This window comes from Nerophis lumbriciformis, linkage group LG24, assembly GCF_033978685.3.
Source record: "Nerophis lumbriciformis linkage group LG24, RoL_Nlum_v2.1, whole genome shotgun sequence".
NCBI classification, from domain to species: Eukaryota; Metazoa; Chordata; class Actinopteri; order Syngnathiformes; family Syngnathidae; genus Nerophis; species Nerophis lumbriciformis.
In genome coordinates this window covers 18,536,203-18,564,188 of record NC_084571.2, presented here as the reverse complement: position 1 = coordinate 18,564,188, position 27,986 = coordinate 18,536,203, and the positions used below count along the sequence as shown (strand labels likewise).

Here is a 27,986-nt window from a genome sequence, read left to right as displayed (position 1 = left end):
GTTCTTACTATGTTACAGGTTTTATTCTTTTTACTTTCCAACGTTCCCCAGAGGGAGCCATCTACTTCGTGCTGTGGGGGCGTTTTGTCTCCTCTCTACTCAGCCATGCATTCATTTATTCATATAGTTGCATGCGTGTGTGTGTGTGTGTGTGTGTGTGTGTGCGTGCGTGCGTGCGTGCGTGCGTGCGTGCGTGCGTGTGTGTGTGTGAGATTGATAATGGGGGATCTTGGTCATGGGGGTATTGTCTTTAACTTTGTAAAGCACTTTGCCTTGCATTTCTCTTATGTATGAAGAACACTTTATAAATAAAGTTTGATTGATTTTACGTGGCCAAACACAACATTTAAAACGGTCCGCCACGTCTTTATAATGTGGCCCACCAGGTCATCATCATATAAAAGGGTGGCCCACCAGGTCATCATCATATAAAAGGTTCTCGAACACAGATGTCAAAGCAAGCTACATCCTTTTAATGTGGCCTGCTAAATCATTTTATGTGGCCCACCAGGTCATCATCATATAAAAGACTCTAGAACACAGGGGTTAAATTCTAGGCCCAGGGGCCAAATCTGGTCTGCTCATCATTTTATGTGGTCCGCCACATCATTTATGTGGCCAGCTGCATCTTTTTAAAGCGGCATGCCAAATTATTTAATATGGCCGGCCACAACATTTAAAACGGTCCACCACGTCATTTTATGTAAAAGACATGTCATTTTCATTTTTACTGGCCCGTCAAATTATTTTATGTGGCCCACCACATTATCATCATATCAAAAGCCCTACAACGCAGGTGTCAAACTCAGTCAAATCTGGCCCAAACATAATTTTATGTTGTTTGCCATTCCATTTCATTGTGGCCCATTCAATGTGGCCCGCCACGTCATTTGTGTGGCCGGCTACATATTTTTAAGTGGTCCATCATTTAAAACGGTCCGCCTCATCATTTTATGTAGTCCGACATGTCATTAATGTGGCCAGCTACATCATTTTAACTTGACACGCCACATCTTTTTAATGTGGCCGGGTAGATGCTCATTTTATGTAGTCCGACATGTCATTAATGTGGCCAGCTACATCTTTTTAATGTGGCCCGCCACATCATTTAAAGTAAAAGTGCCATTGATTGTCACACACACACTAGGTGCGGTGAAATTATCCTCTGCATTTGACCCATCACCACAGGGGAGCAGTGAGCAGCAGTGGTGGCCGCGCCCAGGAATCATTTGGAATCATTAAGTGGAAAGCTACATCTTTTTAATGAGGCCCGCCACATCATTTATGTGGCCGGCTACATATTTTTGGCCCATCATTTAAAACAGTCCGCCACATCATTTTACGTAGTCTGACCTGTCATTAATGTAGCCAGCAACATCTTTTAATGTGGCCCACCACCTCTTTTTAATTTGGCCCGCCACATCATTTATGTGGCCGGCTACATATTTTTGGCCCATCATTTAAAACAGTTTGCCACCTCATTTTATGTAGTCCGACATGTCATTAAGTGGCCAGCTAGATCTTTTTAAAAAGTGACCCTCGACATCTTTTATGTGGTTGGCTACATATATGTGGCCTATCATTTAAATTGGTCCGCAGCGTCATTTATGTGGCCGGCTACATATTCTTAACGTGGCACATTATTTAAAACGGTCCGTCACATCATTTTATGTAGTCTGGCATGTCATTAATGTGGCCAGCTACATCTTTTTAATGTGGCCCGCCATATCATTTATGTGGCCGGATACATATTTTTTATGTGGCCCATCATTTAAAAGTTGCCCATCATTTAAAACGGTCTGCCACATACTTTTATGTAGTCCAAAATGTCATTAATGTGGCCAGCTACATCTTTTTAAAGTGGCCCGCCACATCATTTATGTGGCCGGCTACATATTTTTAAATGGCCCATTATTTAAAATGGTCCGTCACATCATTTTATGTAGTCTGACATGTCATTAACGTGGCCAGCTACATCTTTTTAATGTGGCCCACCATTTCTTTTATGTGGCTGGCTACATATTTTTCAAGTGGTCCATCATTTAAAAGTGACCCATCATTTAAAACAGTCCGCCACATCATTTGATGTAGTCCGACATGTCATTAACGTGTCCAGCTACATCTTTTTAATGTGGCCCGTCACATCATTTATGTGGCCGGCTACATTTTTCAAGTGGCCCATCATTTAAAAGTGGCCCATTATTCAAAACGGTCTGCCACATAATTTTATGTATTCCGACATGTCATTAATGTAGCCAGCTACATATTTTTAAATGGCCCATTATTTAAAATGGTCCGTCACATAATTTTATGTAGCTACATCTTTTTTTTTAATGCGGCTTGCCAAATCATTTTATTTGGCCCACAAGAAGTAAGAAAGCACTTGTTGGTCAAAACGTATTTGTTCTTTCAACTTTGACAGAAAAATGTTCCAATAATTGTTTTTGTCACCACTTAAATATCTGCTCATCATCTTGCCTGACAATTTGAAAGAAAGTTATCCATCAATCTATAAAAAATATAATAATTAAAAACCTATTCATATACAGCCACTGTTACAAGTGGCCCTGTGAGGGCAGCCATGACTGCGATGTGGCCCTCAATAAAAGTGATGTGAATGTTCAGTCTAATAAAACCTCTTCTATTCCCAAAATGGGGCCTGTCAGTAGGTTTCCCTGGGAATGACAGGGTCTGACTGGAGAGGAACCCCACCCTCGCTTCTTCGCCGTGCCAAAGACGGGGGTGAGTGGGCAGCATGGAGACGTGGGCACTGCCAGGCTTAAAGCTGCCCTGTCGTCATCAGATGCTCGCAGGAGAGAACGCGGAGATTCACCAAAACAAAACACACAGAAATAAGAGGGGGGGGTTCTCATTTAAAATCCTCTACCAACGCCCCCACACGTTTTAGCAAAGCATAAAAATCATTGACAGTGGAAAGAGAAAGGCAGGAAGAAAGCTATTAGGAAGAGAAGAGGAAGCATCCATGAAGTTGGAATAGAAACATCAGATGAGAGGAATGTGGAGCAAAAGGAAAGACAACATGTCTCACATTGGGCCTTTTGGTCGATGGTCCTGCCTTGTTTCAGCCTCATGCAAGCAGACACACACTGTTATTACTACAAACCCTGTTTCCATATGAGTTGGGAAATTGTGTTAAATGTAAATATAAACGGAATACAATGATTTGCAAATCATTTTCAACCCATATTCAGTTGAATATGCTACAAAGACAACATATTTGATGTTCAAACTGATAAACCTTTTTTTTTTTTTTGCAAATAATCATTAACTTTAGAATTTGATGCCAGCAACACGTGACAAAGAAGTTGGGAAAGGTGGCAATAAATACTGATAAAGTTGAGGAATGCTCATCAAACACTTATTTGGAACATCCCACAGGTGAACAGGCAAATTGGGAACAGGTGGGTGCCATGATTGGGTATAAAAGTAGATTCCATGAAATGCTCAGTCATTCACAAACAAGGATGGGGCGAGGGTCACCACTTTGTCAACAAATGCGTCAGCAAATTGATGAACAGTTTAAGAAAAACCTTTCTCAACCAGCTATTGCAAGGAATCAACGTGGCTTCATAGTAAAAGAGTGCAGGTACTAGACTGGCCTGCCTGTAGTCCAGACCTGTCTCCCATTGAAAATGTTTGGCGCATTATGAAGCCTAAAATACCACAACAGAGACCCCCGGACTGTTGAACAACTTAAGCTGTACATCAAGCAAGAATGGGAAAGAATTTCACCTGAGAAGCTTAAAAAATGTGTCTCCTCAGTTCCCAAACGTTTACAGAGTGTTGTTAAAAGGAAAGGCCATGTAACACAGTGGTGAACATGCCCTTTCCCAACTACTTTGGCACGTGTTGCAGCCATGAAATTCTAAGTTAATTATTATTTGCAAAAAAAAAAAAAAAGTTTATGAGTGTGAACATCAAATATGTTGTCTTTGTAGCATATTCAAGTGAATATGGGTTGAAAGGGATTTGCAAATCATTGTATTCCGTTTATATTTAGATCTAACAGAATTTCCCAACTCATATGGAAACGGGGTTTGTAGATCTTGTTTCAGCCTCATGCAAGCAGACACACACAGTTATCACTAGATCTCACCTTGAAATAACAACTCTTGGGAAATGTGGGACTAGTAATGAGGCAATTTTATCCAAGATGCAACGTTTTCATCAAATTTGAACAATAGGATATTGAGACTGATTTGTTGGATTTAAAGATTCCTTTTTATAAATGTTAACCTGTTGGTAGGTTGGTATGAAGTTGTAAATGGCTATTTGGTGGGTAGATTTAGAAATTAATTTCATTGTACTGTATTTTGTGTATTAGACTTAGACTTAGACTGAGACTTCCTTTTTATTGTCATTCAAATGTGAACTTTACAGCACAGATAAGAACGAAATTTCGTTACATAAGCTCATGGTAGTGCAGGGTAAAAAAGCAATAAGGTGCATATATATATATATGTATATATATATATATATATATATATATATATATATATATATATATATATATATATATATATATATATATATATATATAAATAAATAAATAAATAGATTACTGTACAGATAAATATATTGCACTATTTCACATGCGTCCACGTTTATGGATGTATGTTATATTGTCTTTTTTATTCCAGCGAGTTAATCCTTTTTGGGGGGAGTTGAAGGGATAATTTAATTGAATTATGATGCGTTCAAGAGTCTTACGGCCTGAGGGAAGAAGCTGTTACAGAACCTGGAGGTTCTGCTTCGGAGGCTGCGGAACCTCTTTCTAGAGTCCAGCAGTGAAAACAGTCCTTGGTGGGGGTGGGAGGAGTCTTTGCAGATTTTCTGAGCCCTAGTCAGGCAGCGGCTTTTTGCGATCTCCTGGATAGGAGGAAGAGGAGTCCTGATGATCTTTTCCGCCGTCCTCACCACTCTCTGGAGAGACTTCCAGTCTGAGGCATTGCAGGCTCCAGTCCAGACAGAGATGCTGTTGGTCAGCAGGCTCTCTATAGTGCCTCTGTAGAATGTGCTGAGAATGGGGGGAGGGAGCTGTGCTCTTTTCATCCGACGCAAAAAGTGCATGCGCTGCTGAGCTCTTTTTACAAGAGCTCCGGTGTGTAGGGACCAGGTTATATTGTCAGTTATCTGCACCCCCAGGAACTTGGTGCTGCTTACTATCACCACCACTGTGCCGTTGATGAAGAGTGGAGCGTGGCTGGACTGGTGCTTTGTTGGTTCTGCACCAGTCAACCAGATGTTTCACCTCCTCCCTGTAGTCCATGTCGTTGTTGTCACGGATGAGGCCCACTACTGTTGTGTCGTCTGCATACTTCACAATGTGATTAGTAGTGGACCTGGCGCAGCAGTCATGGTCATCTACGTGAACAGCAGCGGACTCAGGACGCAGCCCTTGGGGGAGCCGGTGCTCAGGGAGATGGCACTGGAGGTGTTGTCTCCCACTCTCACAGATTGGGGTCTGTCTGTGAGGAAGTCAAGCAGCCAGTTGCAAAGGGGGGTACTGAATCCAAGGGGGACCAGTTTGCTCACCAAGTGCTGCGGGATGATGGTGTTGAATGCTGAGCTGAAGTCCAGGAACAACATCCGCACGTGTGTGTCCTTTCCTTCCAGATGTTCTAAGCTCAGGTGGAGTGCAGAGGAGATGGCGTCCTCTGTGGAGCGGTATATGATGATGTACAGTATATTTAAACTGTCCATAAGCTGTGCGCTTCTAGGGATGACCTTTTTGCAGAACCGACTCTGATATTAACAAAAGAAACAATATTGTCATACTAAATTATGTCAGTCTGTAAACATATAAATAAATAATTGTAGAAGGACTCTCATGAGTGGCCTAGAAGGTAAGATCTTATACACCTGCAATCAGAGGAGGGTTGTAAAATGCTACTTTTTGTACACATTGTACTTGTCTGAGTAGTTTTGATGCAACATACTTTTTACTTCTACCCGAGTACTTTTGTGAACTTTTACTGTTACATTGACTTTCATTGCGTATCGCTCCACTTATTTACATCATTATTATATTTATTCATTTACCATCTATTGATTACTTCTTGCAAATATGTACTTTTGGCTCGTTAGAGAGACTTCTTCCACATGTTTAACAAATACAACGTCAGCACTCGTGACCTTTGACTCCATTTAACCAATCAAACGGAGCCTGGCAGTCACATGACCGCCATAACCTATACACTGTAAAAAGTAGCATGTGGACATACCTCTTCAATGTTTGCTTACAAACGAGGAAAAAATAACATTTATATAATGCGCTGTCATCTGTGTCAGTAGAAATATTCACATTTCAGCCTACCAAAATTCCACTTCCAATTGGAGTAAACATGTTGTAGATTTATTGTTTAATGTTTTAGCTGCGCATGTGCCAACAATAGCATCATAACATAAAAACAATAACATTGTAAGCAACTGAAATGTGCATTTCTTATAGTACATGCAGTAATACTGTCTCTAACTACTTCTACTAAATGAATCCAAAGTTACTCAGTACTTGAGTGTTCTTTTCATGGAATACTTAGTGGGTCTGGGTTAGTTTTTGCCTCATCCCTCACTTCAAGCGTAAGTGAAAAATGTGTAAAAATGCACTACCGACCTGGTAAGTCCGAAAAGAGATAGAGGTCGCACAGTTTTATCTGCCCGCAGATGCTCCCTGGTGGTTGTTTGAGCACATTGCAGCTAGTCTTAATGCTTCAGTTACATGCAGGATTCTCACAGGAATGAGGCAAAAATACAACCTTACCTACTGTACTCTTACTCCTAATTATTGGATGACTACTTTCTACTATTACTTGAGTCGTGTCACTCTAAAGCTGTCCTTCTCACATTGTTGTTTATTTGTTACGTTTATTTTTCAGTATCAAATGGTTCAAGGTCAGTCAAAAAATGTTTATAGTAGGGCTGGGCGATATATGGAATATACTCGATATATCGCGGGTTTGTCTCTGTGCGATATAGAAAATGACTATATTGTGATATTCGAGTATACGTTCTCACGCAGTTGCTTTTAGCTGCGGGCATTACACTTCAGGTTTTTCTCACTCTTTCTTGTCTCTCCTTCTCACAAAGATATAAAACAAGGGCACCTTCTTACATACGTCAAATACTGTCGCGCGTGCAACGTCATACGCCCTCGCCGAGCAGAGAGGTAGCGGCATGGGTAACGTTAGCTGTGGTGCTAACGGAGCCGTGCGAGAGGTAATACGAGAGAGAAAAGGTGCGAATCTGGTAACAAATGGAGGAATAAATAATTCCCAAGAAAAACAGCAGGGGGTCCATCGTCTGGCGGTGGTTTGGCTTCAAGCGGGAAGATGTTGAACAGACAACCGTAATATGTCAAGTATGCGGCAAAAGCATTGCTACAAAAAGTAGCAGAACTGCTAATTTGTAGCATCATTTGAAAAGTCACCCGTTAGAGAGTGAAGAGTGCTTGAAACTCCGCATGTCAACATCTCCGTTCGGTGCCACACCAACAAAATGCCGAAGCAACCATTTCCAGATCAACACCGTATGAAAAAAATAGTCAACAACAGAAGGAGATAACGTCCGCAGTAAACTACCACATAGCGAAGGACATACACTACTTGATTTCCTATTATGCAGCTCATTTTTATTTGACAGTTATTGAAATATCTTGTGTGACATCATGCACAAAAAAAGTGCACTTTATTTGTTTTAAAATATTGTAGTGGCGTTCTGTACAAAAAGTGCACTTTATTTAGTGTTGTTTTGATGTATCATCTAAGTGACATCATGCACAAAAGTGCACTAATAGCTTGTTTTAAAATGTCTCTGACAATCTTGCACTTTCTGTTTTGGAAATGATATGAATGTTTGTGCCACTGCTTAATAACTGTTTAATAAATACACTTTTGGTCAATTGACTTAGTTGTGATTTCCCTCTCTGCATGAAAGTGTAAAATGAGCATATATTAATGCAGTATGAAGAAGAATGTTTTAATGTAGACACATAGAATCATCATACTGCTGTGATTATATGCATTAAGTGTTCATTCAAGGCTAAGGCAAAATATCCAGATATATATCGTGTATCGTGACTTGGCCTAAAAATATCCAGATATTAATAAAAGGCCATATTGCCCAGCCCTAGTTTATAGTTTAAAAAAGGATTCAATATATATCTTTTTTTTCTTTCCATCAAATTGATGTCCTTTAAATCATTTCTGTTACAGATACACTAGAAATAATGTTAATAAATTTCTTCTTTGTTGATCTATATTTATTTTTTGTTTTCTTTAATGTTAATAAGGATACAATGTTATGCAGAGGTGTATTTATAACAAATTTCTGGACAAATTATAGAATTAGTTTTCTTCTTCCTTGGGGGACGTGAGGGAAAATACTTGAGAAGCACTGCTCTATAGTAACACTACTTTTACTTAAGCACAATGTAGTTACTAATGGCAATCTTTTAACTTTTTCTCTCTACATTGTGCTTTTTTAAAATTGTTTTTTTTATTTGATGTAAAAGAAAAGGAGCAAAGGGCCCCCTGGCCGCAGGTCGTGTTTACAGAGCGACTGGCCATCAGCCTCCATTCCAATTACTCAGCAGGCATGCAGTAATGAAGTGGGTGTTACAGTGGGTGGATTGGAGCCTGAGCCGCCCCTATTCTGTAGCGCTGCCACGGCTTTTAAAGACTGAGTGGCAGAGAATAGCGACGCACCGGCATTGTGACAGAACGCGTGGATGGGCTGACTGGCAGACCGACAACACCGGCAACAATCTCAGCCTCGCCACGCCGCCAATTTGCTGGGGTGTCAGAAAAAATGGGAGAATTCCATTTCAAAAAACGCCGAAAGTAAAGTTTGTATTGATTGAATCTTACCAGTAATCGCTTTTGTTGTGGGACACAAGACTCTGGCCATAACAGTGAATCAGGCCAGACAGCATTATGGGAAATACCGCCATACATCAAATGGAGTTTGGCCAATAGATCATGTTCAATCTAAACTGCTTAGCTGTTCAGTTCTTAGAGTAGCTCCTAAAACACATTTTAATTACACTTTTGTCTTTTTTCTCCAAACTCTCAGTAGGCATGGGGTATTAAATAAACTGTTTTAAGCGCCACATCTCCAGAAAGCTAAGCACGGGGGTCCAGACTTCTTCTTATTATTATTTTGTATATTCCAAAGAACCAACCTCCACTACAGTAGACATCAGTTCCTTTATTTTGTCAGAGTTACAGGAGCACTCTGCTGTTTTTAAGAACATTCTGCAAAAAAAGTAACAGTAGGGCTGTGAATCTTTCGCCACCACCCGATTCAAAATCAATACCTTTTAATAACATTGGGTGGCAGTTTTATGATTAACTACATTCCTCCATTAAATAAATAAACAGCTTTCTATATTACTTCAAAGAAAACTGGTGTTGTTGAATTAACTTCTCCCCAAACATTGAATAAAGTCAAATACAAATAAGACAAAAAGAGAAGGCTCCGTGTACCTTCCGTTTATTCTATTGCCAATTCTTAAATGCAAATTAAAAAACACATTTCGGGCCATTTTTCCCATTTTCATTTCTGAAACAAAAGCTGGACAACAATTTAATGAGACTTTTTTAAAACAACAATAGGACTCCTGCTGAACAAAGATGTTATTGTTATGCTAAAAACATGCTAAAAGGAAAGGAAAAGCTAAAATACTGCTTCCAGTTCCAGGCATTTTTGCATTTTGGATGAACATATTTTAGATTTTTGTGTTTATCTAGAAAAATAAAAATCCATAAAAGGAAAACCGCACAAAATCCAATTTTATGGCAATATTTTAATGAAAATCAACCCGTTTTTGTTTGTTTTAAAATCTGCCATACTGTATATAATAAAAATCGAAAAACGGCCCTAATTTTGTTTTTTGATTTGTGTTTAAAAATTGGAAATAGAATGAACAGAAAGTACACGGACCGAGAAGCACCCAACCCTTCTCTTTTCTAAGGTCAATGTGTACAGCAGATATAGATCATCTACATCAACTATATGATTTGTCTGAGTGGCTCGACAGGACATATAAAAAAATAAAAATAAAATAATAGTACGATTTTTGAATCGATTAAGAATCGTTACAAATAAAAATCGGGATTAATTCGAAAATCGCATTTTTTGTTTACACCCCTAGTAGTCAAAGATCATCTCTATGACAGCACTGCAGTGGTTCTAAAAATTTGCAGCAAAAATGCGAGTCTCTCACAAGTTACTTTTTTTAACTAAACTGGCAGGCCACCAGTGGCAGCCCAAATGGTGGCAAATAGAGGACCTAAAATGGAACCTTAAGGAACACCACTAGTATAACTTGAGAAGTTGAGGAAATAACTACTGACTGCATCTGAAGTTAACAAGCCACAGCAACACCTTAGTTGCAAAAAATTACGGTATGGTAAAGAAAAAAGTAAGTGCCAAAAAAGAAAGTATTGAGAAGGGTACCTTGAGGAACGCCTCCGTTATGTAAATCACAATTTTGAACCCCAGTTTGAATCTCAATGCCAACATGTTTGTAGTGGTCCAAGTTATAGTGTTTTTAGGAATTTGCTGCAAACATGTTTGTCTCCCAAGTTTGGAAGTGAACTATGGGGCTGGTAAGGTGTCATCGCCAGTTGAATAGGAGGCCATCACCTGAAAGAAGCATTTTGTTAACTAGCATAGCAAGATTTAGGGTGTAAAGAAAGTATTCAGGATATAATAAATATAATACAATTTACACTATTAAAATACCACAGATGACTAATTTCTTATCATTCAAAAACTAGGGTATAGCCTGTCAGATACCAAACAACATGAATCAAGCCATCTGCTCACATTATTACGTATTTTAATAGCCAAGTTAACATACATGTGAAACCCCAAAATATGTAATATTGTGCTAAAGTTGATTTACATCAGCAATTCAACTTCACATGTGAAATGAATATGTGACAACAACTCATTACAGCGACATATGTCAAGCTTATTTCTTATCATTTTGATGATCATGGTTCACAGTTTTGAAAAGCCCCAATTTTCTGAGATGTTCAGTTGGAGCTAATTTTACACAAACTGGAAGCCAGAATCATCGACATGATATCAAAAGGATCTTGAGTTGCATGTTATGAGCCTATATAATATATTACTTTAAAATTGTAAATCTGATTGCTGTAATTAACAAACCATTGCATTAAATTCAATTGTTTTGAGTTTCCCCTGTATTTGTATTTCTTGTTATCATAAAGTATAATATCTTGAAAATTGTATTGGACTAAAACTGGACTATTCATGACATAGGGATGCAACTATCTACTGAAAAATGAACAAATACGGACCTAAATCACAGTTTTCACAGTACATGTGACAAACATGACATTACTGTACATTGACGTGTAGTGGTTAGTGACGCGCTACCACCCCCCGCTGGTGCAATACAGTACTGCAGTCAATCAGTAGACTTGGGTCACTTTATGGCCACTAGTGATACTTTAGCGCACTCTAGTGGTCAAAACATGGGTGTGCACATTTCACATTTCTATTTGTGTGGATTTTTGTCCTCCCACATCCAAAAAACATGGATGTCAAGGAAATTGGGAGATTGTCATCTAAAATTGTCCATTAGTGGGAATGATTGTGTCCTGTAAAATATGTGTCCTGTACAGTCATTACCAATCCAGCAAGTAGCCTACATTTCCATGCTTTGGCAGTGAAATCGCTAGTTTGAATTTACCCTCACTTAAGAAAATGTGTGGCATTTTAACAATGTCAAAAACAATACACAATAAGCAAGAATAAAATGCATTAATGCGTATAAAAAGTATAAATAAAAAACAACTACAACAAAAAGTAGGACATAATAAAACTAAGTACAAAATTATACTACCATGCCCAGTGTGTGTACACTTGAACTACTAGCCTTGAGATTTAGCAACCAAAAAAGTAAATCCAAATAAAAATTTAAATAAATGACAAAATAAATACAGGTACAAATAAAAATTCATAATACACACATATATATACACTTAATACACACACACATATATATATATATATATATATATATATATATATATATATATATATATATATATATATATATATATATATATATATATATACATATATATATATATGTGTGTGTGTGTGTGTGTGTGTGTGTGTGTGTGTGTGTGTGTATATGTATATATACATATATACACTATATATACACATACAGTGTATACAAACACACACTATATGTGTATATATATATATATATATATATATATATATATATATATATATATATATATATATATATATATATATATATATATATATATATGTGGCGACTTGTCCAGGGTGTACCCCGCCTTCCGCCCGAATGCAGTTCAGATAGGCTCCAGCACGCCCCGCGACCCCAAAAGGGACAAGCGGTAGAAAATGGATGGATGGATGGATATAGATGTGTGTGAATATACTGTATGTGTATATATAGCGTATATATACAATATATATACATATATATATATATATATATATATATATATATATATATATATATATATATATATATATATATATATGTATATATATTAGGGATGTCCCGATCCAGGTTTTTGCACTTCCGATCCGATACCGATATTGTCTTTGCATTTCCGATCCGATACCGATACTGACCGATACCGATACTGACCGATACTGGCCTATCCGAGCATGTATTAAAGTTTAAAGTTATTTAGCCTACTTAGTTGTCAGAATCATGTTGAAAAGGGTTTTAGTACTCTTGATAACTACTAGCCAGCTGAATTAGGGGAGTTTGAATAATACACAATGGTGGTAACAAGAAACTGACCTGTTTATTCAAGGATAAACACAAAATAGACAAAATTATATATGACAAACAGAAATGGCATCATTGAAACTAGGGCTGGGCGATATGGCCTTTTTTTAATATTGCGATATTTTAAGGCCATATTGCGATACACAATATAAATCTCGATATTTTGCCTTAGCCTTGAATGAACACTTGATGCATATAATCACAGCAGTATGATGATTCTATGTGTTTTGATTGATTGATTGAGACTTTTATTAGTAGGTTGCACAGTGAAGTACATATTCCGTACAATTGACCACTAAATGGTAACACCCCAATAAGTTTTTCAACTTGTTTAAGTCGGGGTCCACTTAAATTGATTCATGATACAGATATATACTATCAGATATATACTATCATCATAATACAGTCATCACACAAGATAATCACATTTAATTATTTACATTATTTATAATCCAGGGTGTGGAGGGGGGCGCCGGATGTAAGTGTCAAAAAGACAGCCAAAAGAGTTTGATATGAGAATAAATATAAAGTTAAAATATAGGGTAGAAATGCACCCATTTGCAGGAAATGTAGTCTTGATTTTCAAAAGTTTCTTTCAAGGCTTGCATGTCTACATTAAAACATTCTTCTTCATACTGCATATGCTACTTTTAAACTTTCATGCAGAGAAGGAAATCACAACTAAAAAAATCACTAATTTTTTCATACGGTGTTGATGTGGAAATTTTTGCCTCAGCATTTTGATGGTGTGGACGTGTGGCACCGAATGGAGATAAGCGTCTCGACAGACGTCACAATATTTGAACAATGATGACGAAAACTGTTTTCTCTGTCGTGTCCGTGTGTCGAAAATTGTTATGCGCTTATTTTTTTATTTGATTTTGTGCGTGGCATAGATTTGCTATGCGCAGAGGACGCTTAAACAGTGCGCAATTGCACAGGCGAGCACCTTAGAGGGAGCGTTGCTCGCACGGCTGCGCTAGCATCACAGCTAACGTTAGCCATGCTGCTACCTCTCTGCTCGCGGAGGACGTATACGTATGTGACGTATGACGTGACAGTATGTGACGTATGACGTGACAGTATGTGACGTGTGTAAGAAGGTGCACTTGCTGTCTGTGAGAGGGAGACACAGAAAAGAGTGAGAAGAGCCTGTCGTGTAATGCCAGTAGCTAAAAGCAACTGCGTGAGAATTCACAGACCTGTGGATGTGTTGAAGGTGTGCTGGAAAATGCGGAACGGAAATTACGGAGCAGCAGAAAAGTGGAATGTATTATTTAAATCGGTGCGTTGGAAAACACGGACTGGAGGTTTTTTTTAAACTGGATATGGATCGGCATTTTCCCATGCCTTGCCGATACGCAATTTTTGGCAAATATCGGCAGCCGATCCGATCCAAATATCGGATCGGGACATCCCTAATATATATATATATATATATATATATATATATATATATATATATATATATATATATATATATATATATACACATACAGTATATACACATATATATATATATAATATATATATATATATATCGTGTATATATATATATATGCATCTATATATATATATATATCATATATACAGTATATATATATATATATATATATATATATATATATATATATATATATATATATATATATATATATATATAGCGTATATATACGCTATATATACACATACAGTATATACACACACACACACACACACGTATATATATATATATATTTTTTTTAAATATATATATATATATATATATATATATATATATATATATATATATATTTATATATTATATATATTGTTGCGCTTGTAACGCGAAAACAAGACAACTTGAAGTATCTGTTGACACTCAATAATGTGTGCAGCGTTTATTCCATCAAAGACGAGACTGAATGACTGCTTACATCAAAGACACTCAAAAAGGTGGTCACAACAAACCCCCACCTTTGGGTAAATCGCTTGACCGTCACGTAAAGGGGCCGCACCAAATTACTCACTCTTAACTGCATACTGTATATGAATGCTAAACAAGAACAACTTTGTTATGTGAACAATAGAACAATGAATAATGACGACAAAGTCAAGTAAACAGGTGTGGTGAATTTGGTCCTTAAAGCAACCGCTACAACATATACATTATATATATATATATATACATTATATATATATATATATATATATATATATATATATATACATATATACACATACATATATATATATATATATATACATAATATACATACATATATATATACATACATACATACATACATATACATACATACATATATATACATACATACATATATACATATATTGTGGCGGGCACTAGGACCATGCTCACACTCAGCAGAATGGGTGTGGTTTGTGTGTCTTCTTGGGCACACTATTAAAGTGCATATTTTGGGATTATTGTTCATTCTCATGTTGGCAGTCTTACAATAAAGACCTGAGAGAAACAACGCTGTGTTTCTTGCATTTGCCACATTGGTGACCCCGACAATGTTTCACGCAGAAGAGGAAGCAGTGTCTTCATCGGCCATGTCGCCGGCCATGTCGCCCCAACTCCAGCAACCTGCATTACCCGCGGGAACAAAGCTTCCGTAGTTCTGGCAGAGCGACCCGGCATCATGGTTCCAGCACATCGAGGCACTTTTCCACCTGCGAGGAATCGCCGGCGACGACTCCCGGTATTACTTGGTCGTAACAGCCCTCGACCAGGCGACCACTCGCCGCGCAATGCAGCTGTTGCGAACGCCTCCACAGCGCGACAAGTACGCTGCACTAAAGACTCTTCTACTTCGGCGATTTACTCTAACTGACGCTGAGAGAGTGGATAGACTTCTTTCCCTGCCGGGTTTGGGCGATAGCACCGCCGTGGATTTAATGGACAGTATGCTGTCGCTGCTGGGCTCCGAGGAGGGCGGGTTCATTTTCCCGCATCTTTTCTTGCGGCAGCTACCACCTGCGGCCCGTGCGGTGCTAGCTAACTCCACTTCTTTGGCCTCCGGCGATTACCGGGGCTTGGCTGAAGAAGCTGACCGGGTGCTTCTGGCTTCCAGACGGTTTGCCGTGCAGAGCGTAGAAGCGCCTCCCCTGCAGACGATGGAGAATGCGGACCCAGCGGTAGTGGCGGGAGTCGCTACCCGGAAAAGGCGCGAAGCGAGCCAGTGCTTCTCCCATCAACGATTTGGCGCCAAAGCGCGACGGTGTGTTCCTCCATGCTCCTTCACGGCCCTGGGAAACTCCAACGCCGGCGTTCCGTAGCGGCTGTGGGCGCCGGCGAAGCAAGCGAGCTGCTCTTCATCGCCGACTCATCGTCAAGGAGACGTTTCCTGGTGGACTCCGGTTCGCAAGTCAGCCTGTTACCTGCCACGGACGCGGACAAGGCGACAGGTGGATGTGGGCCGCTGCTGAATGCCGCCAACGGCTCGTCAATCGACACTTTTGGCTCCGGGTTGGTGACTGTGTGCTTCCATGGACGCAAATTCCAGTGGGATTTTGTCATCGCCGCCATCACGGTCCCCATTATTGGCGCGGATTTTCTGTGTGCTAATGGACTGCTTGTTGATATTGCTAACCGCCGATTGATTGATGCTGTGTTTTTTTCAACTTTTACATGTCAGGCGGGGGGACTTGGACCGTTAACACACGCTAATTATTTGGTATCCGGTGACGTTTTTCAGCGTTTGCTGGCGGATTTTCCGTCATTAATGACTCCCGCTTTTTCTACCGCGGACACTAAACACGGTGTTGAACATTTCATTCCCACGGTGGGCCCGCCAGTTTTTGCGCGCGCGCGCCGTCTTGACGCGGCTAAATCGACCATTGCTAAAGAGGAGTTTGCTACTATGGAGCGTTTAGGCATGGTTAGGCGTTCTAATAGCCCGTGGGCCTCGCCTTTGAACATGGTGCCTAAGTCAGACGGTTCCTGGCGGCCGTGTGGGGATTTTCGCCGCCTTAACAACATCACAACGCACGACCGCTACCCTATTCCGCACATCCAGGACTTTTTGGCGCGCCTGGCTGGCGCCGCCATTTTCTCGAAGGTAGACTTAGTTCGTGGTTATCACCAGGTGCCGGTACGTGCTGAGGACGTGCCCAAGACCGCAGTAATAACCCCGTTTGGGCTTTTTGAGTTCCTGCGTATGCCTTTTGGCCTGAAGGGGGCAGCACAAACCTTTCAGAGATTAATGGACTCAGTTTTGCGCGGCCTCAATTTTGTGTTTGTTTATCTCGACGACATTTTGGTGGCGAGTCCTTCAGCCGAGGAGCACCAGGCACACCTAACACAAGTGTTCACGCGTCTAGACGAGCACGGCCTGATCGTCAATCCTTCTAAATGTCAGTTTGGGCTGTCAGAGATCGATTTTTTAGGTCACCGTATTTCGTCGCTGGGTGCAATCCCTTTGCCTTCGAAAGTGCAAGTGGTGGCAGATTTTCCTCGCCCCTCCACTGTCAAAGCTCTGCAGGAATTTTTGGGCATGATTCATTTTTATAATCGATTCCTTCCTCGCGCTGCCCACCTCCTGCAGCCTCTTTATGGTGCCTTACGGAACAAAAAGGCCAGCGATTCCATCGAATGGACTCCTCAGCGAGTCCAAGCTTTTCATAGGGCTAAATCCGCGCTCGCAGAGGCTGCTCTCCTCGCCCACCCTGTTTCCGCGGCACCCGTGGCTTTGACAACGGACGCGTCTGATGTCGCCGTGGGTGCTGTGGTTGAGCAGCGGGTGGCGAATGTATGGCAGCCCCTTGCGTTCTTCAGTCGTAAACTGCGAGATAACGAGCGGAAGTATAGTGTATTTGACCGAGAGTTGTTGGCACTGTATCTTGCAACACGCCATTTTCGTTTTCTGTTGGAAGGTCGGTCCTTCACGGCTTTTGTTGACCACAAACCCCTGACGTTTGCCATGTCAAAGGTCACAGAGCCTTGGTCAGCCCGTCAGCAGCGTCACTTGTCGGCCATCTCCGAGTTCACTACGGACATTCAGCATGTGGCCGGTAAGGCCAACCCTGTGGCTGACTGTCTCTCACGCGTACTCGTGTGTCCCGTGCAGCTCGGTTTAGATTTTTCGGGAATGGCCGCTGACCAGCCCGACGACCCCGACATCCGTGCACTAAAAACTGAAGGTACGGCGCTTGTGCTCGAGGAGGTGGTGGTTCAGGATGGCAGTCCCGCCCTCCTCTGCGATGTTTCCATTAGCCGCCCTCGGCCGGTTGTCCCAGTAGACTGGCGCCGCCGGGTTTTTGACGCAATACACTCCCTGTCGCACCCTGGCGTTCGGGCTTCCGTCAAGTTGGTTGGTGCCAAGTTTGTTTGGCCTGGCCTTAGGAAGGATGTTAGGCAGTGGGCAGCCGCATGCGTGGCATGTCAGCGCGCCAAGGTCCACCAGCACACTAAGACGGCCCTCGAACCATTTCCGATTCCGGTCAGGCGGTTTGACCACGTGCACGTGGACTTAGTTGGCCCCCTCCCTCCGTCGCAAGGTTATACGCACTTGCTCACGATGGTAGATCGTACTACCAGATGGCCAGAAGCAGTTCCTCTTTCCTCCACTGCCTCTGTAGACGTTGCTCGCGCGTTTCTGTCAGCTTGGGTTGCGCGTTTTGGCACGCCGTCCGACATCACCTCGGACAGGGGATCCCAGTTTGTGTCGGAGCTTTGGTCAGCGTTGGCGCAGTCCTTGGGTGTGCAGGTGCACCGTACTACAGCCTACCATCCCCAAGCTAACGGCTTATGTGAACGTTTTCACCGGTCGCTTAAGGCAGCATTGCGTGCGGCGCTCGTTGATAGCAATTGGGTTGACCGTTTACCTTGGGTTATGCTCGGGTTGCGCTCAGCCCCTAAAGAGGATCTCGCAGCGGCCCCCGCTGAATTAGTGTTCGGTCAGCCACTTCGTGTCCCAGGGGAATTTTTACCTGAGGGTTGCACCCCGCGACCTTTTCCCTTTTTGTCGAGGGGGTCCTTGGCTCCTGGCCCGGTCCACCACTGTTTCCCTAAGTCGTTTGTGCCGTCAGAGCTTAAGTCTGCCCGTTTTGTCTTTGTACGTCATGACGCTCACCGTTCACCCCTCCAACCCCCTTACGATGGCCCATTTAGGGTGCTGGAACGCGGTCCTAAAAACTTTGTGCTGGATATGGGCGGGCGCAGGGAATGCGTTTCTCTGGACAGGCTTAAACCGGCGCATTGTGTTGCAGGTGAAGAAATACTGGCGGGCCAAGTCCCCCGCCGAGGTCGCCCTCCAAGATCTGTTAGGGTTGAATGTTCTTCGCCTCCACCGGGCCCTGATATTTCTTCTGCCCCACAAGGTACACCTGCTCCTCCGCAGGATGGACATTGTAGCCGTTACGGCAGGCGAGTGAGGCCCCCTGAGAGGTTTTAGTTTTCCCCATAACTTGCTGTCTGGGTGTTCGGGGGGAGGCTGTGTGGCGGGCACTAGGACCATGCTCACACTCAGCAGAATGGGTGTGGTTTGTGTGTCTTCTTGGGCACACTATTAAAGTGCATATTTTGGGATTATTGTTCATTCTCATGTTGGCAGTCTTACAATAAAGACCTGAGAGAAACAACGCTGTGTTTCTTGCATTTGCCACAATATATACATACATACATATATATACATACATACATATATACATACATATATACATACATACATATATACATACATACATACATACATATATACATACATAAACATACATACATATATACACACATATATACATATATATACATACATCCATATATACATATTTATATACATACATACATATATACATACATATATATATGTACATACATATATATACATACATACATATATATATATACATACATACATACATATATACATACATACATATACATATATACATATATATACATACATATACATATATACATATATATATATATATATATATATATATATACATATATATATATATATATATCCATCCATCCATCCATCCATCTTCTTCCGCTTATCCGAGGTCGGATCGCGGGGGCAGCAGCCTAAGCAGGGAAGCCCAGACTTTCCTCTCCCCAGCCACTTCGTCCAGCTCCTCCCGGGGGATCCCGAGGCGTTCTCAGGCCAGCCGGGAGACATAGTCTTCCCAACGTGTCCTGGGTCTTCCCCGTGGCCTCCTACCGGTCGGACGTGCCCGAAACACCTCCCGAGGGAGGCGTTCGGGTGGCATCCTGACCAGATGCCCGAACCACCTCATCTGGCTCCTCTCGATATGGATATATATATATATATATACATATATATGTGTATGTATGAAAAAGGAGGATTACCTCCAAATTCTTCAGGACAAGCTAAAATCCTCAGCCCGGAGATTGGGTCTTGGGCGCAGTTGAGTGTTCCAACAGGACAATGACCCCAAACACACGTCAAAAGTGTTAAAGGAATGGCTAAATCAGGCTACAATGAAGGTTTTAGAATGGCCTTCCCAAAGTCCTGACTTAAACATGTGGACAATGCTGAAGAAACAAGTCCATGTCAGGAAACCAACACATTTAGCTGAACTGCACCAATTTTGTCAAGAGGAGTGGTCAAAAATTGAAGCAGAAGCTTGCCAGAAGCTTGTGGATGGCTACCAAAAGCGCCTTATTGCAGTGACACTTGCCAAGGGACATGTAAGCAAATATTAACATTGCTGTATGTATACTTTTGACCAAGCAGATTTGCTCACATTTTCAGTAGACCCATAATAAATTTATAAAAGAAGCAAACTTCATGAATGTTTTTTGTGACCAACAAGTATGTGCTCCAATCACTCTATCACAAAAAAATAAGAGTTGTAGAAATGATTGGAAACTCAAGACAGCCATGACATTATGTTCTTTACAAGTCTATGTACACTTTTGATTGTGACTGTATGTCTTACCTCATCAGCTGCAGACCATCTAACCAGTGGTGCTCCCCAGACTGTGCTGATCTTCTGTCCCAGGTCCTTTGGTAAAGTGAGGCACTTGTACACGTCCATCTCTGGATAGCTTAGCTCCAGACCATCACTTCAGTAAAGACAAGTGTCACACTCAGATATGTTTCATACCATACTGACACTAATCAAACACGGCCCTCAATCTTTTTCTGTGCTCCATTTTTGGGGAAAGAAAAAATAAGTAATGCTTAGTTTTCACACTGTTAAGAGTTAGTTTACATTCAGTTTGTCAAACTCATTTTCATTGAGGGCCACATCACAGTTATGCCATTTTAATCGTAAATAATATATGAATATACATTTTTAGGATTCGCCTCATGAAATTATTACACCATTTCCTGTGCATTTGATTATTATATATTTTTATGAACAGTGTAAAAAAATATATGTGGATTTTATGGTAAAACACCAGAAATGTATGGTGTTTTTTTTCACCATATTACCGTAAATGGAAAAACCAGTACCACAGTTTTTTTTACTGTAAAAAAAATAGCAGCTCAGGTGTCACACCTTCACTAGAAGCTGTATGGTGGGTTTTAACAGCGTATTAATGTAAACAGGAAAAAAACAGTACCACTATTTTTTTACGGTAAAATTCTGGCGAACGAGCTGCCATTTTTTAAACCCTAAAATCTAAGGTTATTGTTTTTACGGTGCATTACTGTAAGTGGAAAAACGGTATCACAGGTTTTTTTTGCAGAAAAAACTGAAGGATCGGTTGCCATAAATTGACCGTAATCATGCATATACGCAGATTAATCACAACATTTAAATGTAAAAATACACCCCGGCGGGACTTTAGATAAAACTGGTACAAGGTTTTGACAAATAAATGACGTGGAGTTAAGTAAAACATTTAAAAAAAATGCTCCTACTGTATATACATTCTGACAATGAAAATGCATTTGTATTTAAATATTGGGCTCTTTTTTAAGGCAATTTAAATTATGCAAGCCAATACAGGGTTTCTGCGGGTACCAAAAAATCTGATTTAATGCTTTTTAACGCAACTTAAAACACATTTAATACCTATGTCTTACTATATATAGTCAAAATCATACAATTGTCCATATAGACACAATTGGAAGATTAGACAATGATAATATTGAATAAATGAAAAGTTAACCGTAAATAATATATGAATATACATTTTTAGGATTCACCTCATGAAATTATTACACCATTTCCTGTGCATTTGATTATTATACAGTATATTTTTATGAACAGTGTAAAAAAAATGTGGATTTTATGTTAAAACACCAGAAATGTATAGTGTTTTTCTACAGCATATTACTGTAAATGGAAAAACCAGTACCACGTTTTTTTTTACTGTAAAAAAAAACTAGCAGCTCAGGTGTCACACCTTCACTAGAAGCTTTATGGTGGGTTTTAACAGCGTATTATTGTAAACGGAAAAAAAACTGTCCGTAAAATTCTGGCAAATGAGCTGACATTTTTTAAACCCTAAAATCTAAGGTTATTGTTTTTACAGTTCATTACTGTAAGTGGAAAAACGGTATCACAGGTTTTTGTGGGGGGGGGTTTTGCGGAAAACAACTGGCAGATCGGTTGCCCGAAATTTACTGTAAGCAAAACTGTGGCACCATTTTTCCTTTCACAATAATATGCAGTATAGCTCGGTTGGTAGAGCGGCCGTGCCAGCAACTTGAGGGTTGCAGGTTCGATCCCCGCTTCCGCCATCCTGGTCACTGCCGTTGTGTCCTTGTGCAAGGCACTTTACCCACCTGCTCCCAGTGCCCCCCACACTGGTTTAAATGTAACTTAGATATTGGGTTTCACTATGTAAAAGCGCTTTGAGTCACTAGAGAAAAGCGCTATATAAATATAATTCACTTCACAGTAAAAAAAAACTGTAAAATTTACAGTAAACAAAAATAAAAACGGCAGCTCAGTTGTATTATTTAACTGTAATAACTATTGTAATTGTTAGAGGGTACGATTTGTTGGATAACTTGCTTTGTAATCATAATTCAAGCATATATTTAAGTGATTGATTTTACTTTAACAAAAAAAAAGTTTGCAATGTATATTATAATATTTGTTGCAGTATTACAGAATATTGAAGGATATGCCATTGCATGCAGAATATGTGTATTTTTTTCTGTCAAAATGGAAGGCACAAAAGCACTTAGTAAGAAAAGATGAAGTACTTTATTGATGCATAATATTTGCGGCCAATATAAAATGATAAGATCTGAACCGTGGGCCTTGACTTTGACACCTGTGTAGTAGGAAACCTCATCTTTCGAACATGTGTTTATCAGGTTATTGTCTAGTCTTTTCCTATTTTTCTAGCAACCTGTGACTACTTACAAGCAAAAGGAAGAATCCTGCGAGCTCGAGATCTGTGCTGAGGCCTCCACGTGGTGCTGAGACCCCCATACATGGCCACATAAGACCAGCAGGAGGGGCAGCATGGCCTAAAAAAGGTCATACTATGTTAATTACGTGCACGCATGGCACCTTTTTCAAACACTATTGCGTTAACTAACACAACTAACACAATTGATTGCATCATTAAACCATTACATTATATAATTAATTGTTCTTTTAAAGTAGGAGTTTTTCTAGACATTATAAAAAGAGCTAAGTTCATACCTTTCTTTAAAACTGGAGATAAACATACATTTAGTAATTATAGACCAGTATCTCGCCTATCTCAATTTTCAAAAGTGCTTGAAAAACTGTTTGTTAATAAATTAAGACTGCTTTATTGAAAAACATAAATTATTAAATGAAAACCAGTATGGATTTGGATCAAATAGGTCTACAAGCTCGGCCATCATGAACTTTATTGAAGAGATTACAACTGCAATTGATCAAAATAAATACACAATAGGAGTGTTCATTGACTTAAAGAAGGCATTCCACACTGTAGATCAAGGGTCCCCAAACTACGGCCCGCGGGCCGGATCCGGCCCCCTAGCATCCAAAATCCGGCCCACAGGAAGTCCCAAGTTAAAAAAAAAGTTTAATGTTTTTTAATTTTTTTTAAATTGTTTTATTTTTTTGTTTTTTGTTTTTGTTAATCTTTCCTTTCTAATCCATTTTCTACCGCTTGTTACTCTTGGTGTCTCCTAGCCGCTCAGGCAAATCATATTGTCTAAAAATTAATTTTCCCATCGATAACGTGACAATGTTAAATGTTGATGAACATCAATGTTAATTGATGTTAAATGACAAAACAGATTAAAAAGACAATGTATATATATATATATATATATATATATATATATATATACATACAGCCTGGCCCTCGGCCAAATTTTTTTAACCCAATGCGGCCCCCGAGTCAAAAAGTTTGGGGACCTCTGCTGTAGATCATCAAATTCTCATTTTTAAATTATATACTTATGGAGTTAGAGAAGTTGTTAAGCAGCTATTTACAACAATATGTTGAGATTGATGATTGTAGGTCAGAATGTAGGAATAGTGAATGTGGAATTCCACAAGGTTCCATTTTAGGACCCAAACTTTTTATTTTATATATAAATGATATTTGTGAGGTTTTCGAAAATGTTAGAGTACGCATTATTGGCAGACGATACAAATGTATACTGTTCAGGAGATGACTTGAAAATCTTAGCTGATAATATTGAAGAGGAAATGGTTAAACTTAAAATTGTGGTTTGATGTAAATAAATGATCTTTAAATATGGAAAAGACTAAATGGATGGTATTCAGTAATAAAAGAAAGGTAGAAGTTAGTTTATCCATAAACAACGTGAACATTGTGACTAAAATCAGATTTCTTGGGGTCATCTTAGATGAAAAGTTGACATGAAAGTTCATATACTGCATGTGAAAAATAAACGTATTTATTTTGAACAAGGTTGAATACAGTTTCCCGTATAATACAATGAGAATGTTATATTCTTTCTTTTCTTTCTTTCTTTAGTTTATTTGGAACATGAACACACTTACAGCATAATACATCACACAATTTTATATCATTTCACTTTACATCATGTCCAAAAAGGAGTAGGAAGAAGCAAAGCTTATTTAATCCTACACCTTTCCCACTTCAGAGCGTTTACAAACACATACATTCATTCACTGACTTTTTTTTTATAGTAAAATGACATCCGTGAATGAGTAATACAACAGTTTTGTAATATATAATAAAGTCAGTCATTATTAACATACTGAGATGAAGAATATCTTATTTTCAATAAGGTTGAAAGTGTTTCTCATAATTCTTTATCTTTGTACTTTGTAAGCACTTTTAATTTGAACAACCTCTTAAACTGGATCATATCTGTACAATGTTTAACTTCTTTACTTAATACATTCCATCATTTAATTCCACATACTGATATGCTAAAGGTTTTAAGTGTTGTACGAGCATACACATGTTTTAAAAGAGATTTTCCTCTAAGGTTATATTTCTGCTCTTTAGTTGAGAAGAATTGTTGTACATTCTTGGCTAGCAGGTTATAGTTTGCTTTGTACATCATTTTAGATGTTTGCAATTTTAACAAATCATCGAACTTTAATATTTTTGACTCAATAAATAAAGTGTTTGTATGTTCTCTATATCCAACATTATGTATCAGTCTAATTGATCTTTTTTTGTAACACGGTTAACGAATGTAGCGCACAACTGGAATTATATCAAACTGATTTTTGATTTTGATTGGAATTGTGAAAATGCTTCAAAGAAAATGAAAAGTATGTTGGAGTTGGTGGAGGGAACAGTGATGAAGTCATCTCAAATAAGTCGTGTTAAAAAAGGAGGCAGATAAGTATAATAATAGTATTCTTCCATCTGCTACTTTCTGATCATGGAAATGTATAAGAAACAAAAAAGAATGAAAGTGTCAACTGTACATGACTTGTATATATGCATTTTATATACTTGTATATATGCATTTTATATACTTGTATATAGAGATGTTCGATAATTTCGGCCTGCCGATATTATCGGCCGATAAATGCTTTAAAATGTAATATCGGAAATTATCGGTATCGGTTTCAAACTCCCAATTTTCCCGTGAGACTCCCGAAATTCAGTGCCCCTCCCGAAAATCTCCCGGGGCAACCATTCTCACGATTTCCACCCGGACAACTTTATTGGGGGCGTGCCTTAAAGGCACTGCCTTTAGCGTCCTCTACAATCTGTCGTCACGTCTGCTTTTCCTCCATACAAACAGCGTGCCGGCCCAGTCACCTAATATATGTGGCTTTTACACACACATTAGTGAATGCAACGCATACTTGATCAACAGCCATACAGGTCACACTGAGGGTGGCCGTATAAACAACTTTAACACTGTTACAAATATGCGCCACACTGTGAACCCACACCAAACAACAATGATAAACACATTTTGGGAGAACATCCGCACCGTAACACAACATAAACACAACAGAACAAATACCCAGAACCCCTTGCAGCACTAACTCTCCCAGGACGCTACAATATACACCCCCGCTACCACCAAACCCCCCCATCTGCCGAATTCGGAGGTCTCAAGGTTGGCAAGTATGCTCTAGTATACTCTGGACTGAAGCTGTATGCCTTCATTGTTATTGTAGCTGTTGTTTTGAGGTATGTTTAAAAAAAAAAAATAATAATGCACTTTGTGAAAGTCAAAGTATAGTATTTCCCATAGTTGTAGTGGGTATCAGGATTATCTCAGGGAGAGCATGTCCCAAATTCCATGCTGCTGTTTTGAGGCATGTGAAAAAAAATTATGCACTTTGTGACTTCAATAATAAATATGGCAGTGCCATGTTGTCACTTTTTTTCCATAACTAGAGTTGAAGTTGTTCTCTTGTTTTGGAAAACCTTGTTTTTGATTAATTGATTGAAACTTGTATTAGTAGGTTGCACAGTGAAGTACATATTCCGTACAATTGACCACTAAATGGTAACACCCGAATAAGTTTTTCAACTTGTTTAAGTCGGGGTCCTCGTTAATCAATTCATGGTAAAGTTACATTGTTTAATGCATCCAGCGGGGCATCACAACTAAATTAGACATAATAATGTGTTAATTCCGCGACTGTATATATCGGTATCGGTTGATATCAGAATCGGTAATTAAGAGTTGGACAATTTCGGAATATCGGATATCGGCAAAAAAGCCATTATTGGACATCTCTACTTGTATATATGCATTTTATATACTTGTGTATATATGCATTTTATATACTTGTGTATATATGCATTTTATATACTTGTGTATATATGCATTTTATATACTTGTATACATGCATTGTACATACTTGTATATATGCATTTTATATACTTGTATATATGCATTTTATATACTTGTATATATGCATTTTATATACTTTTATATATGCATTTTATGTACTTTTATATATGCATTTTATATACTTGTATATATGCATTTTATATACTTGTATATATGCATTTTATATACTTGTATATATGCATTTTACACATTTTTATATATGCATTTTACATACTTGTATGTTTGCATTTTATATACTTTTATATATGCATTTTATATACCTTTATACATGCATTTTATATACTTGTATATATGCATTTTATATACTTGTATGTATGCATTGTACATACTTGTATATATGCATTTTATATACTTGTATATATGCATTTTATATACTTTTATATATGCATTTTATGTACTTTTATATATGCATTTTATATACTTTTATATATGCATTTTATATACTTGTATATATGCATTTTATATACTTGTGTATATGCATTTTATATACTTGTATGTATGCATTTTATATACTTGTATGTATGCATTTTATATATTTGTATGTATGCATGTTCATGCAAGGAATAAAAAGAAATGATGAATGCTAAGCGACCTTGTTTACACTCCAATGTTATTATTATTTGTTTGGCGGCCATTGCTAGCTTGACGTCGGTTTTACAAACTTGTAGACTAAATAGTCACACATTCCACAACTATGTTTGGCCTTATTCCAGTCATACTCACGTTCTAACAGTAAAAAGACGACATTGTATGAGCTAAAAAGACGTCACTGGATGAGCTAAAAAAGACAACATTGTATGAGCTAAAGCAGCTATTTTAGCTTCTTGACACTTTTGCCGGAATAGACACCGGAAGTCCTTAACTTTCCAGCTTTACTCGAGTACACTTTACTGTGCGTGTATTTCAGTTTACTAACGCAAATAAAGTTTAAATGACTT

The 27,986-nt window shown here is 39.0% G+C and overlaps 1 protein-coding gene across 1 annotated transcript in view; it reads right to left on the bottom strand.

Annotated features, from left to right (window-relative positions):
• Positions 1-23,241, bottom strand: part of LOC140679808 (phosphatidylethanolamine-binding protein 4) — a 224,441-nt gene extending 201,200 nt beyond the window's left edge. The window contains exons 1-2 of the mRNA XM_072916029.1: positions 23,138-23,241; positions 20,747-20,873 (exon numbers count right to left, since the gene is read on the bottom strand). Coding sequence (XP_072772130.1) covers positions 20,747-20,873; positions 23,138-23,241 — 231 coding nt within the window. The remainder of the gene's footprint in view (positions 1-20,746; positions 20,874-23,137) is intronic.
• Positions 23,242-27,986: the final 4,745 nt, after the last annotated feature.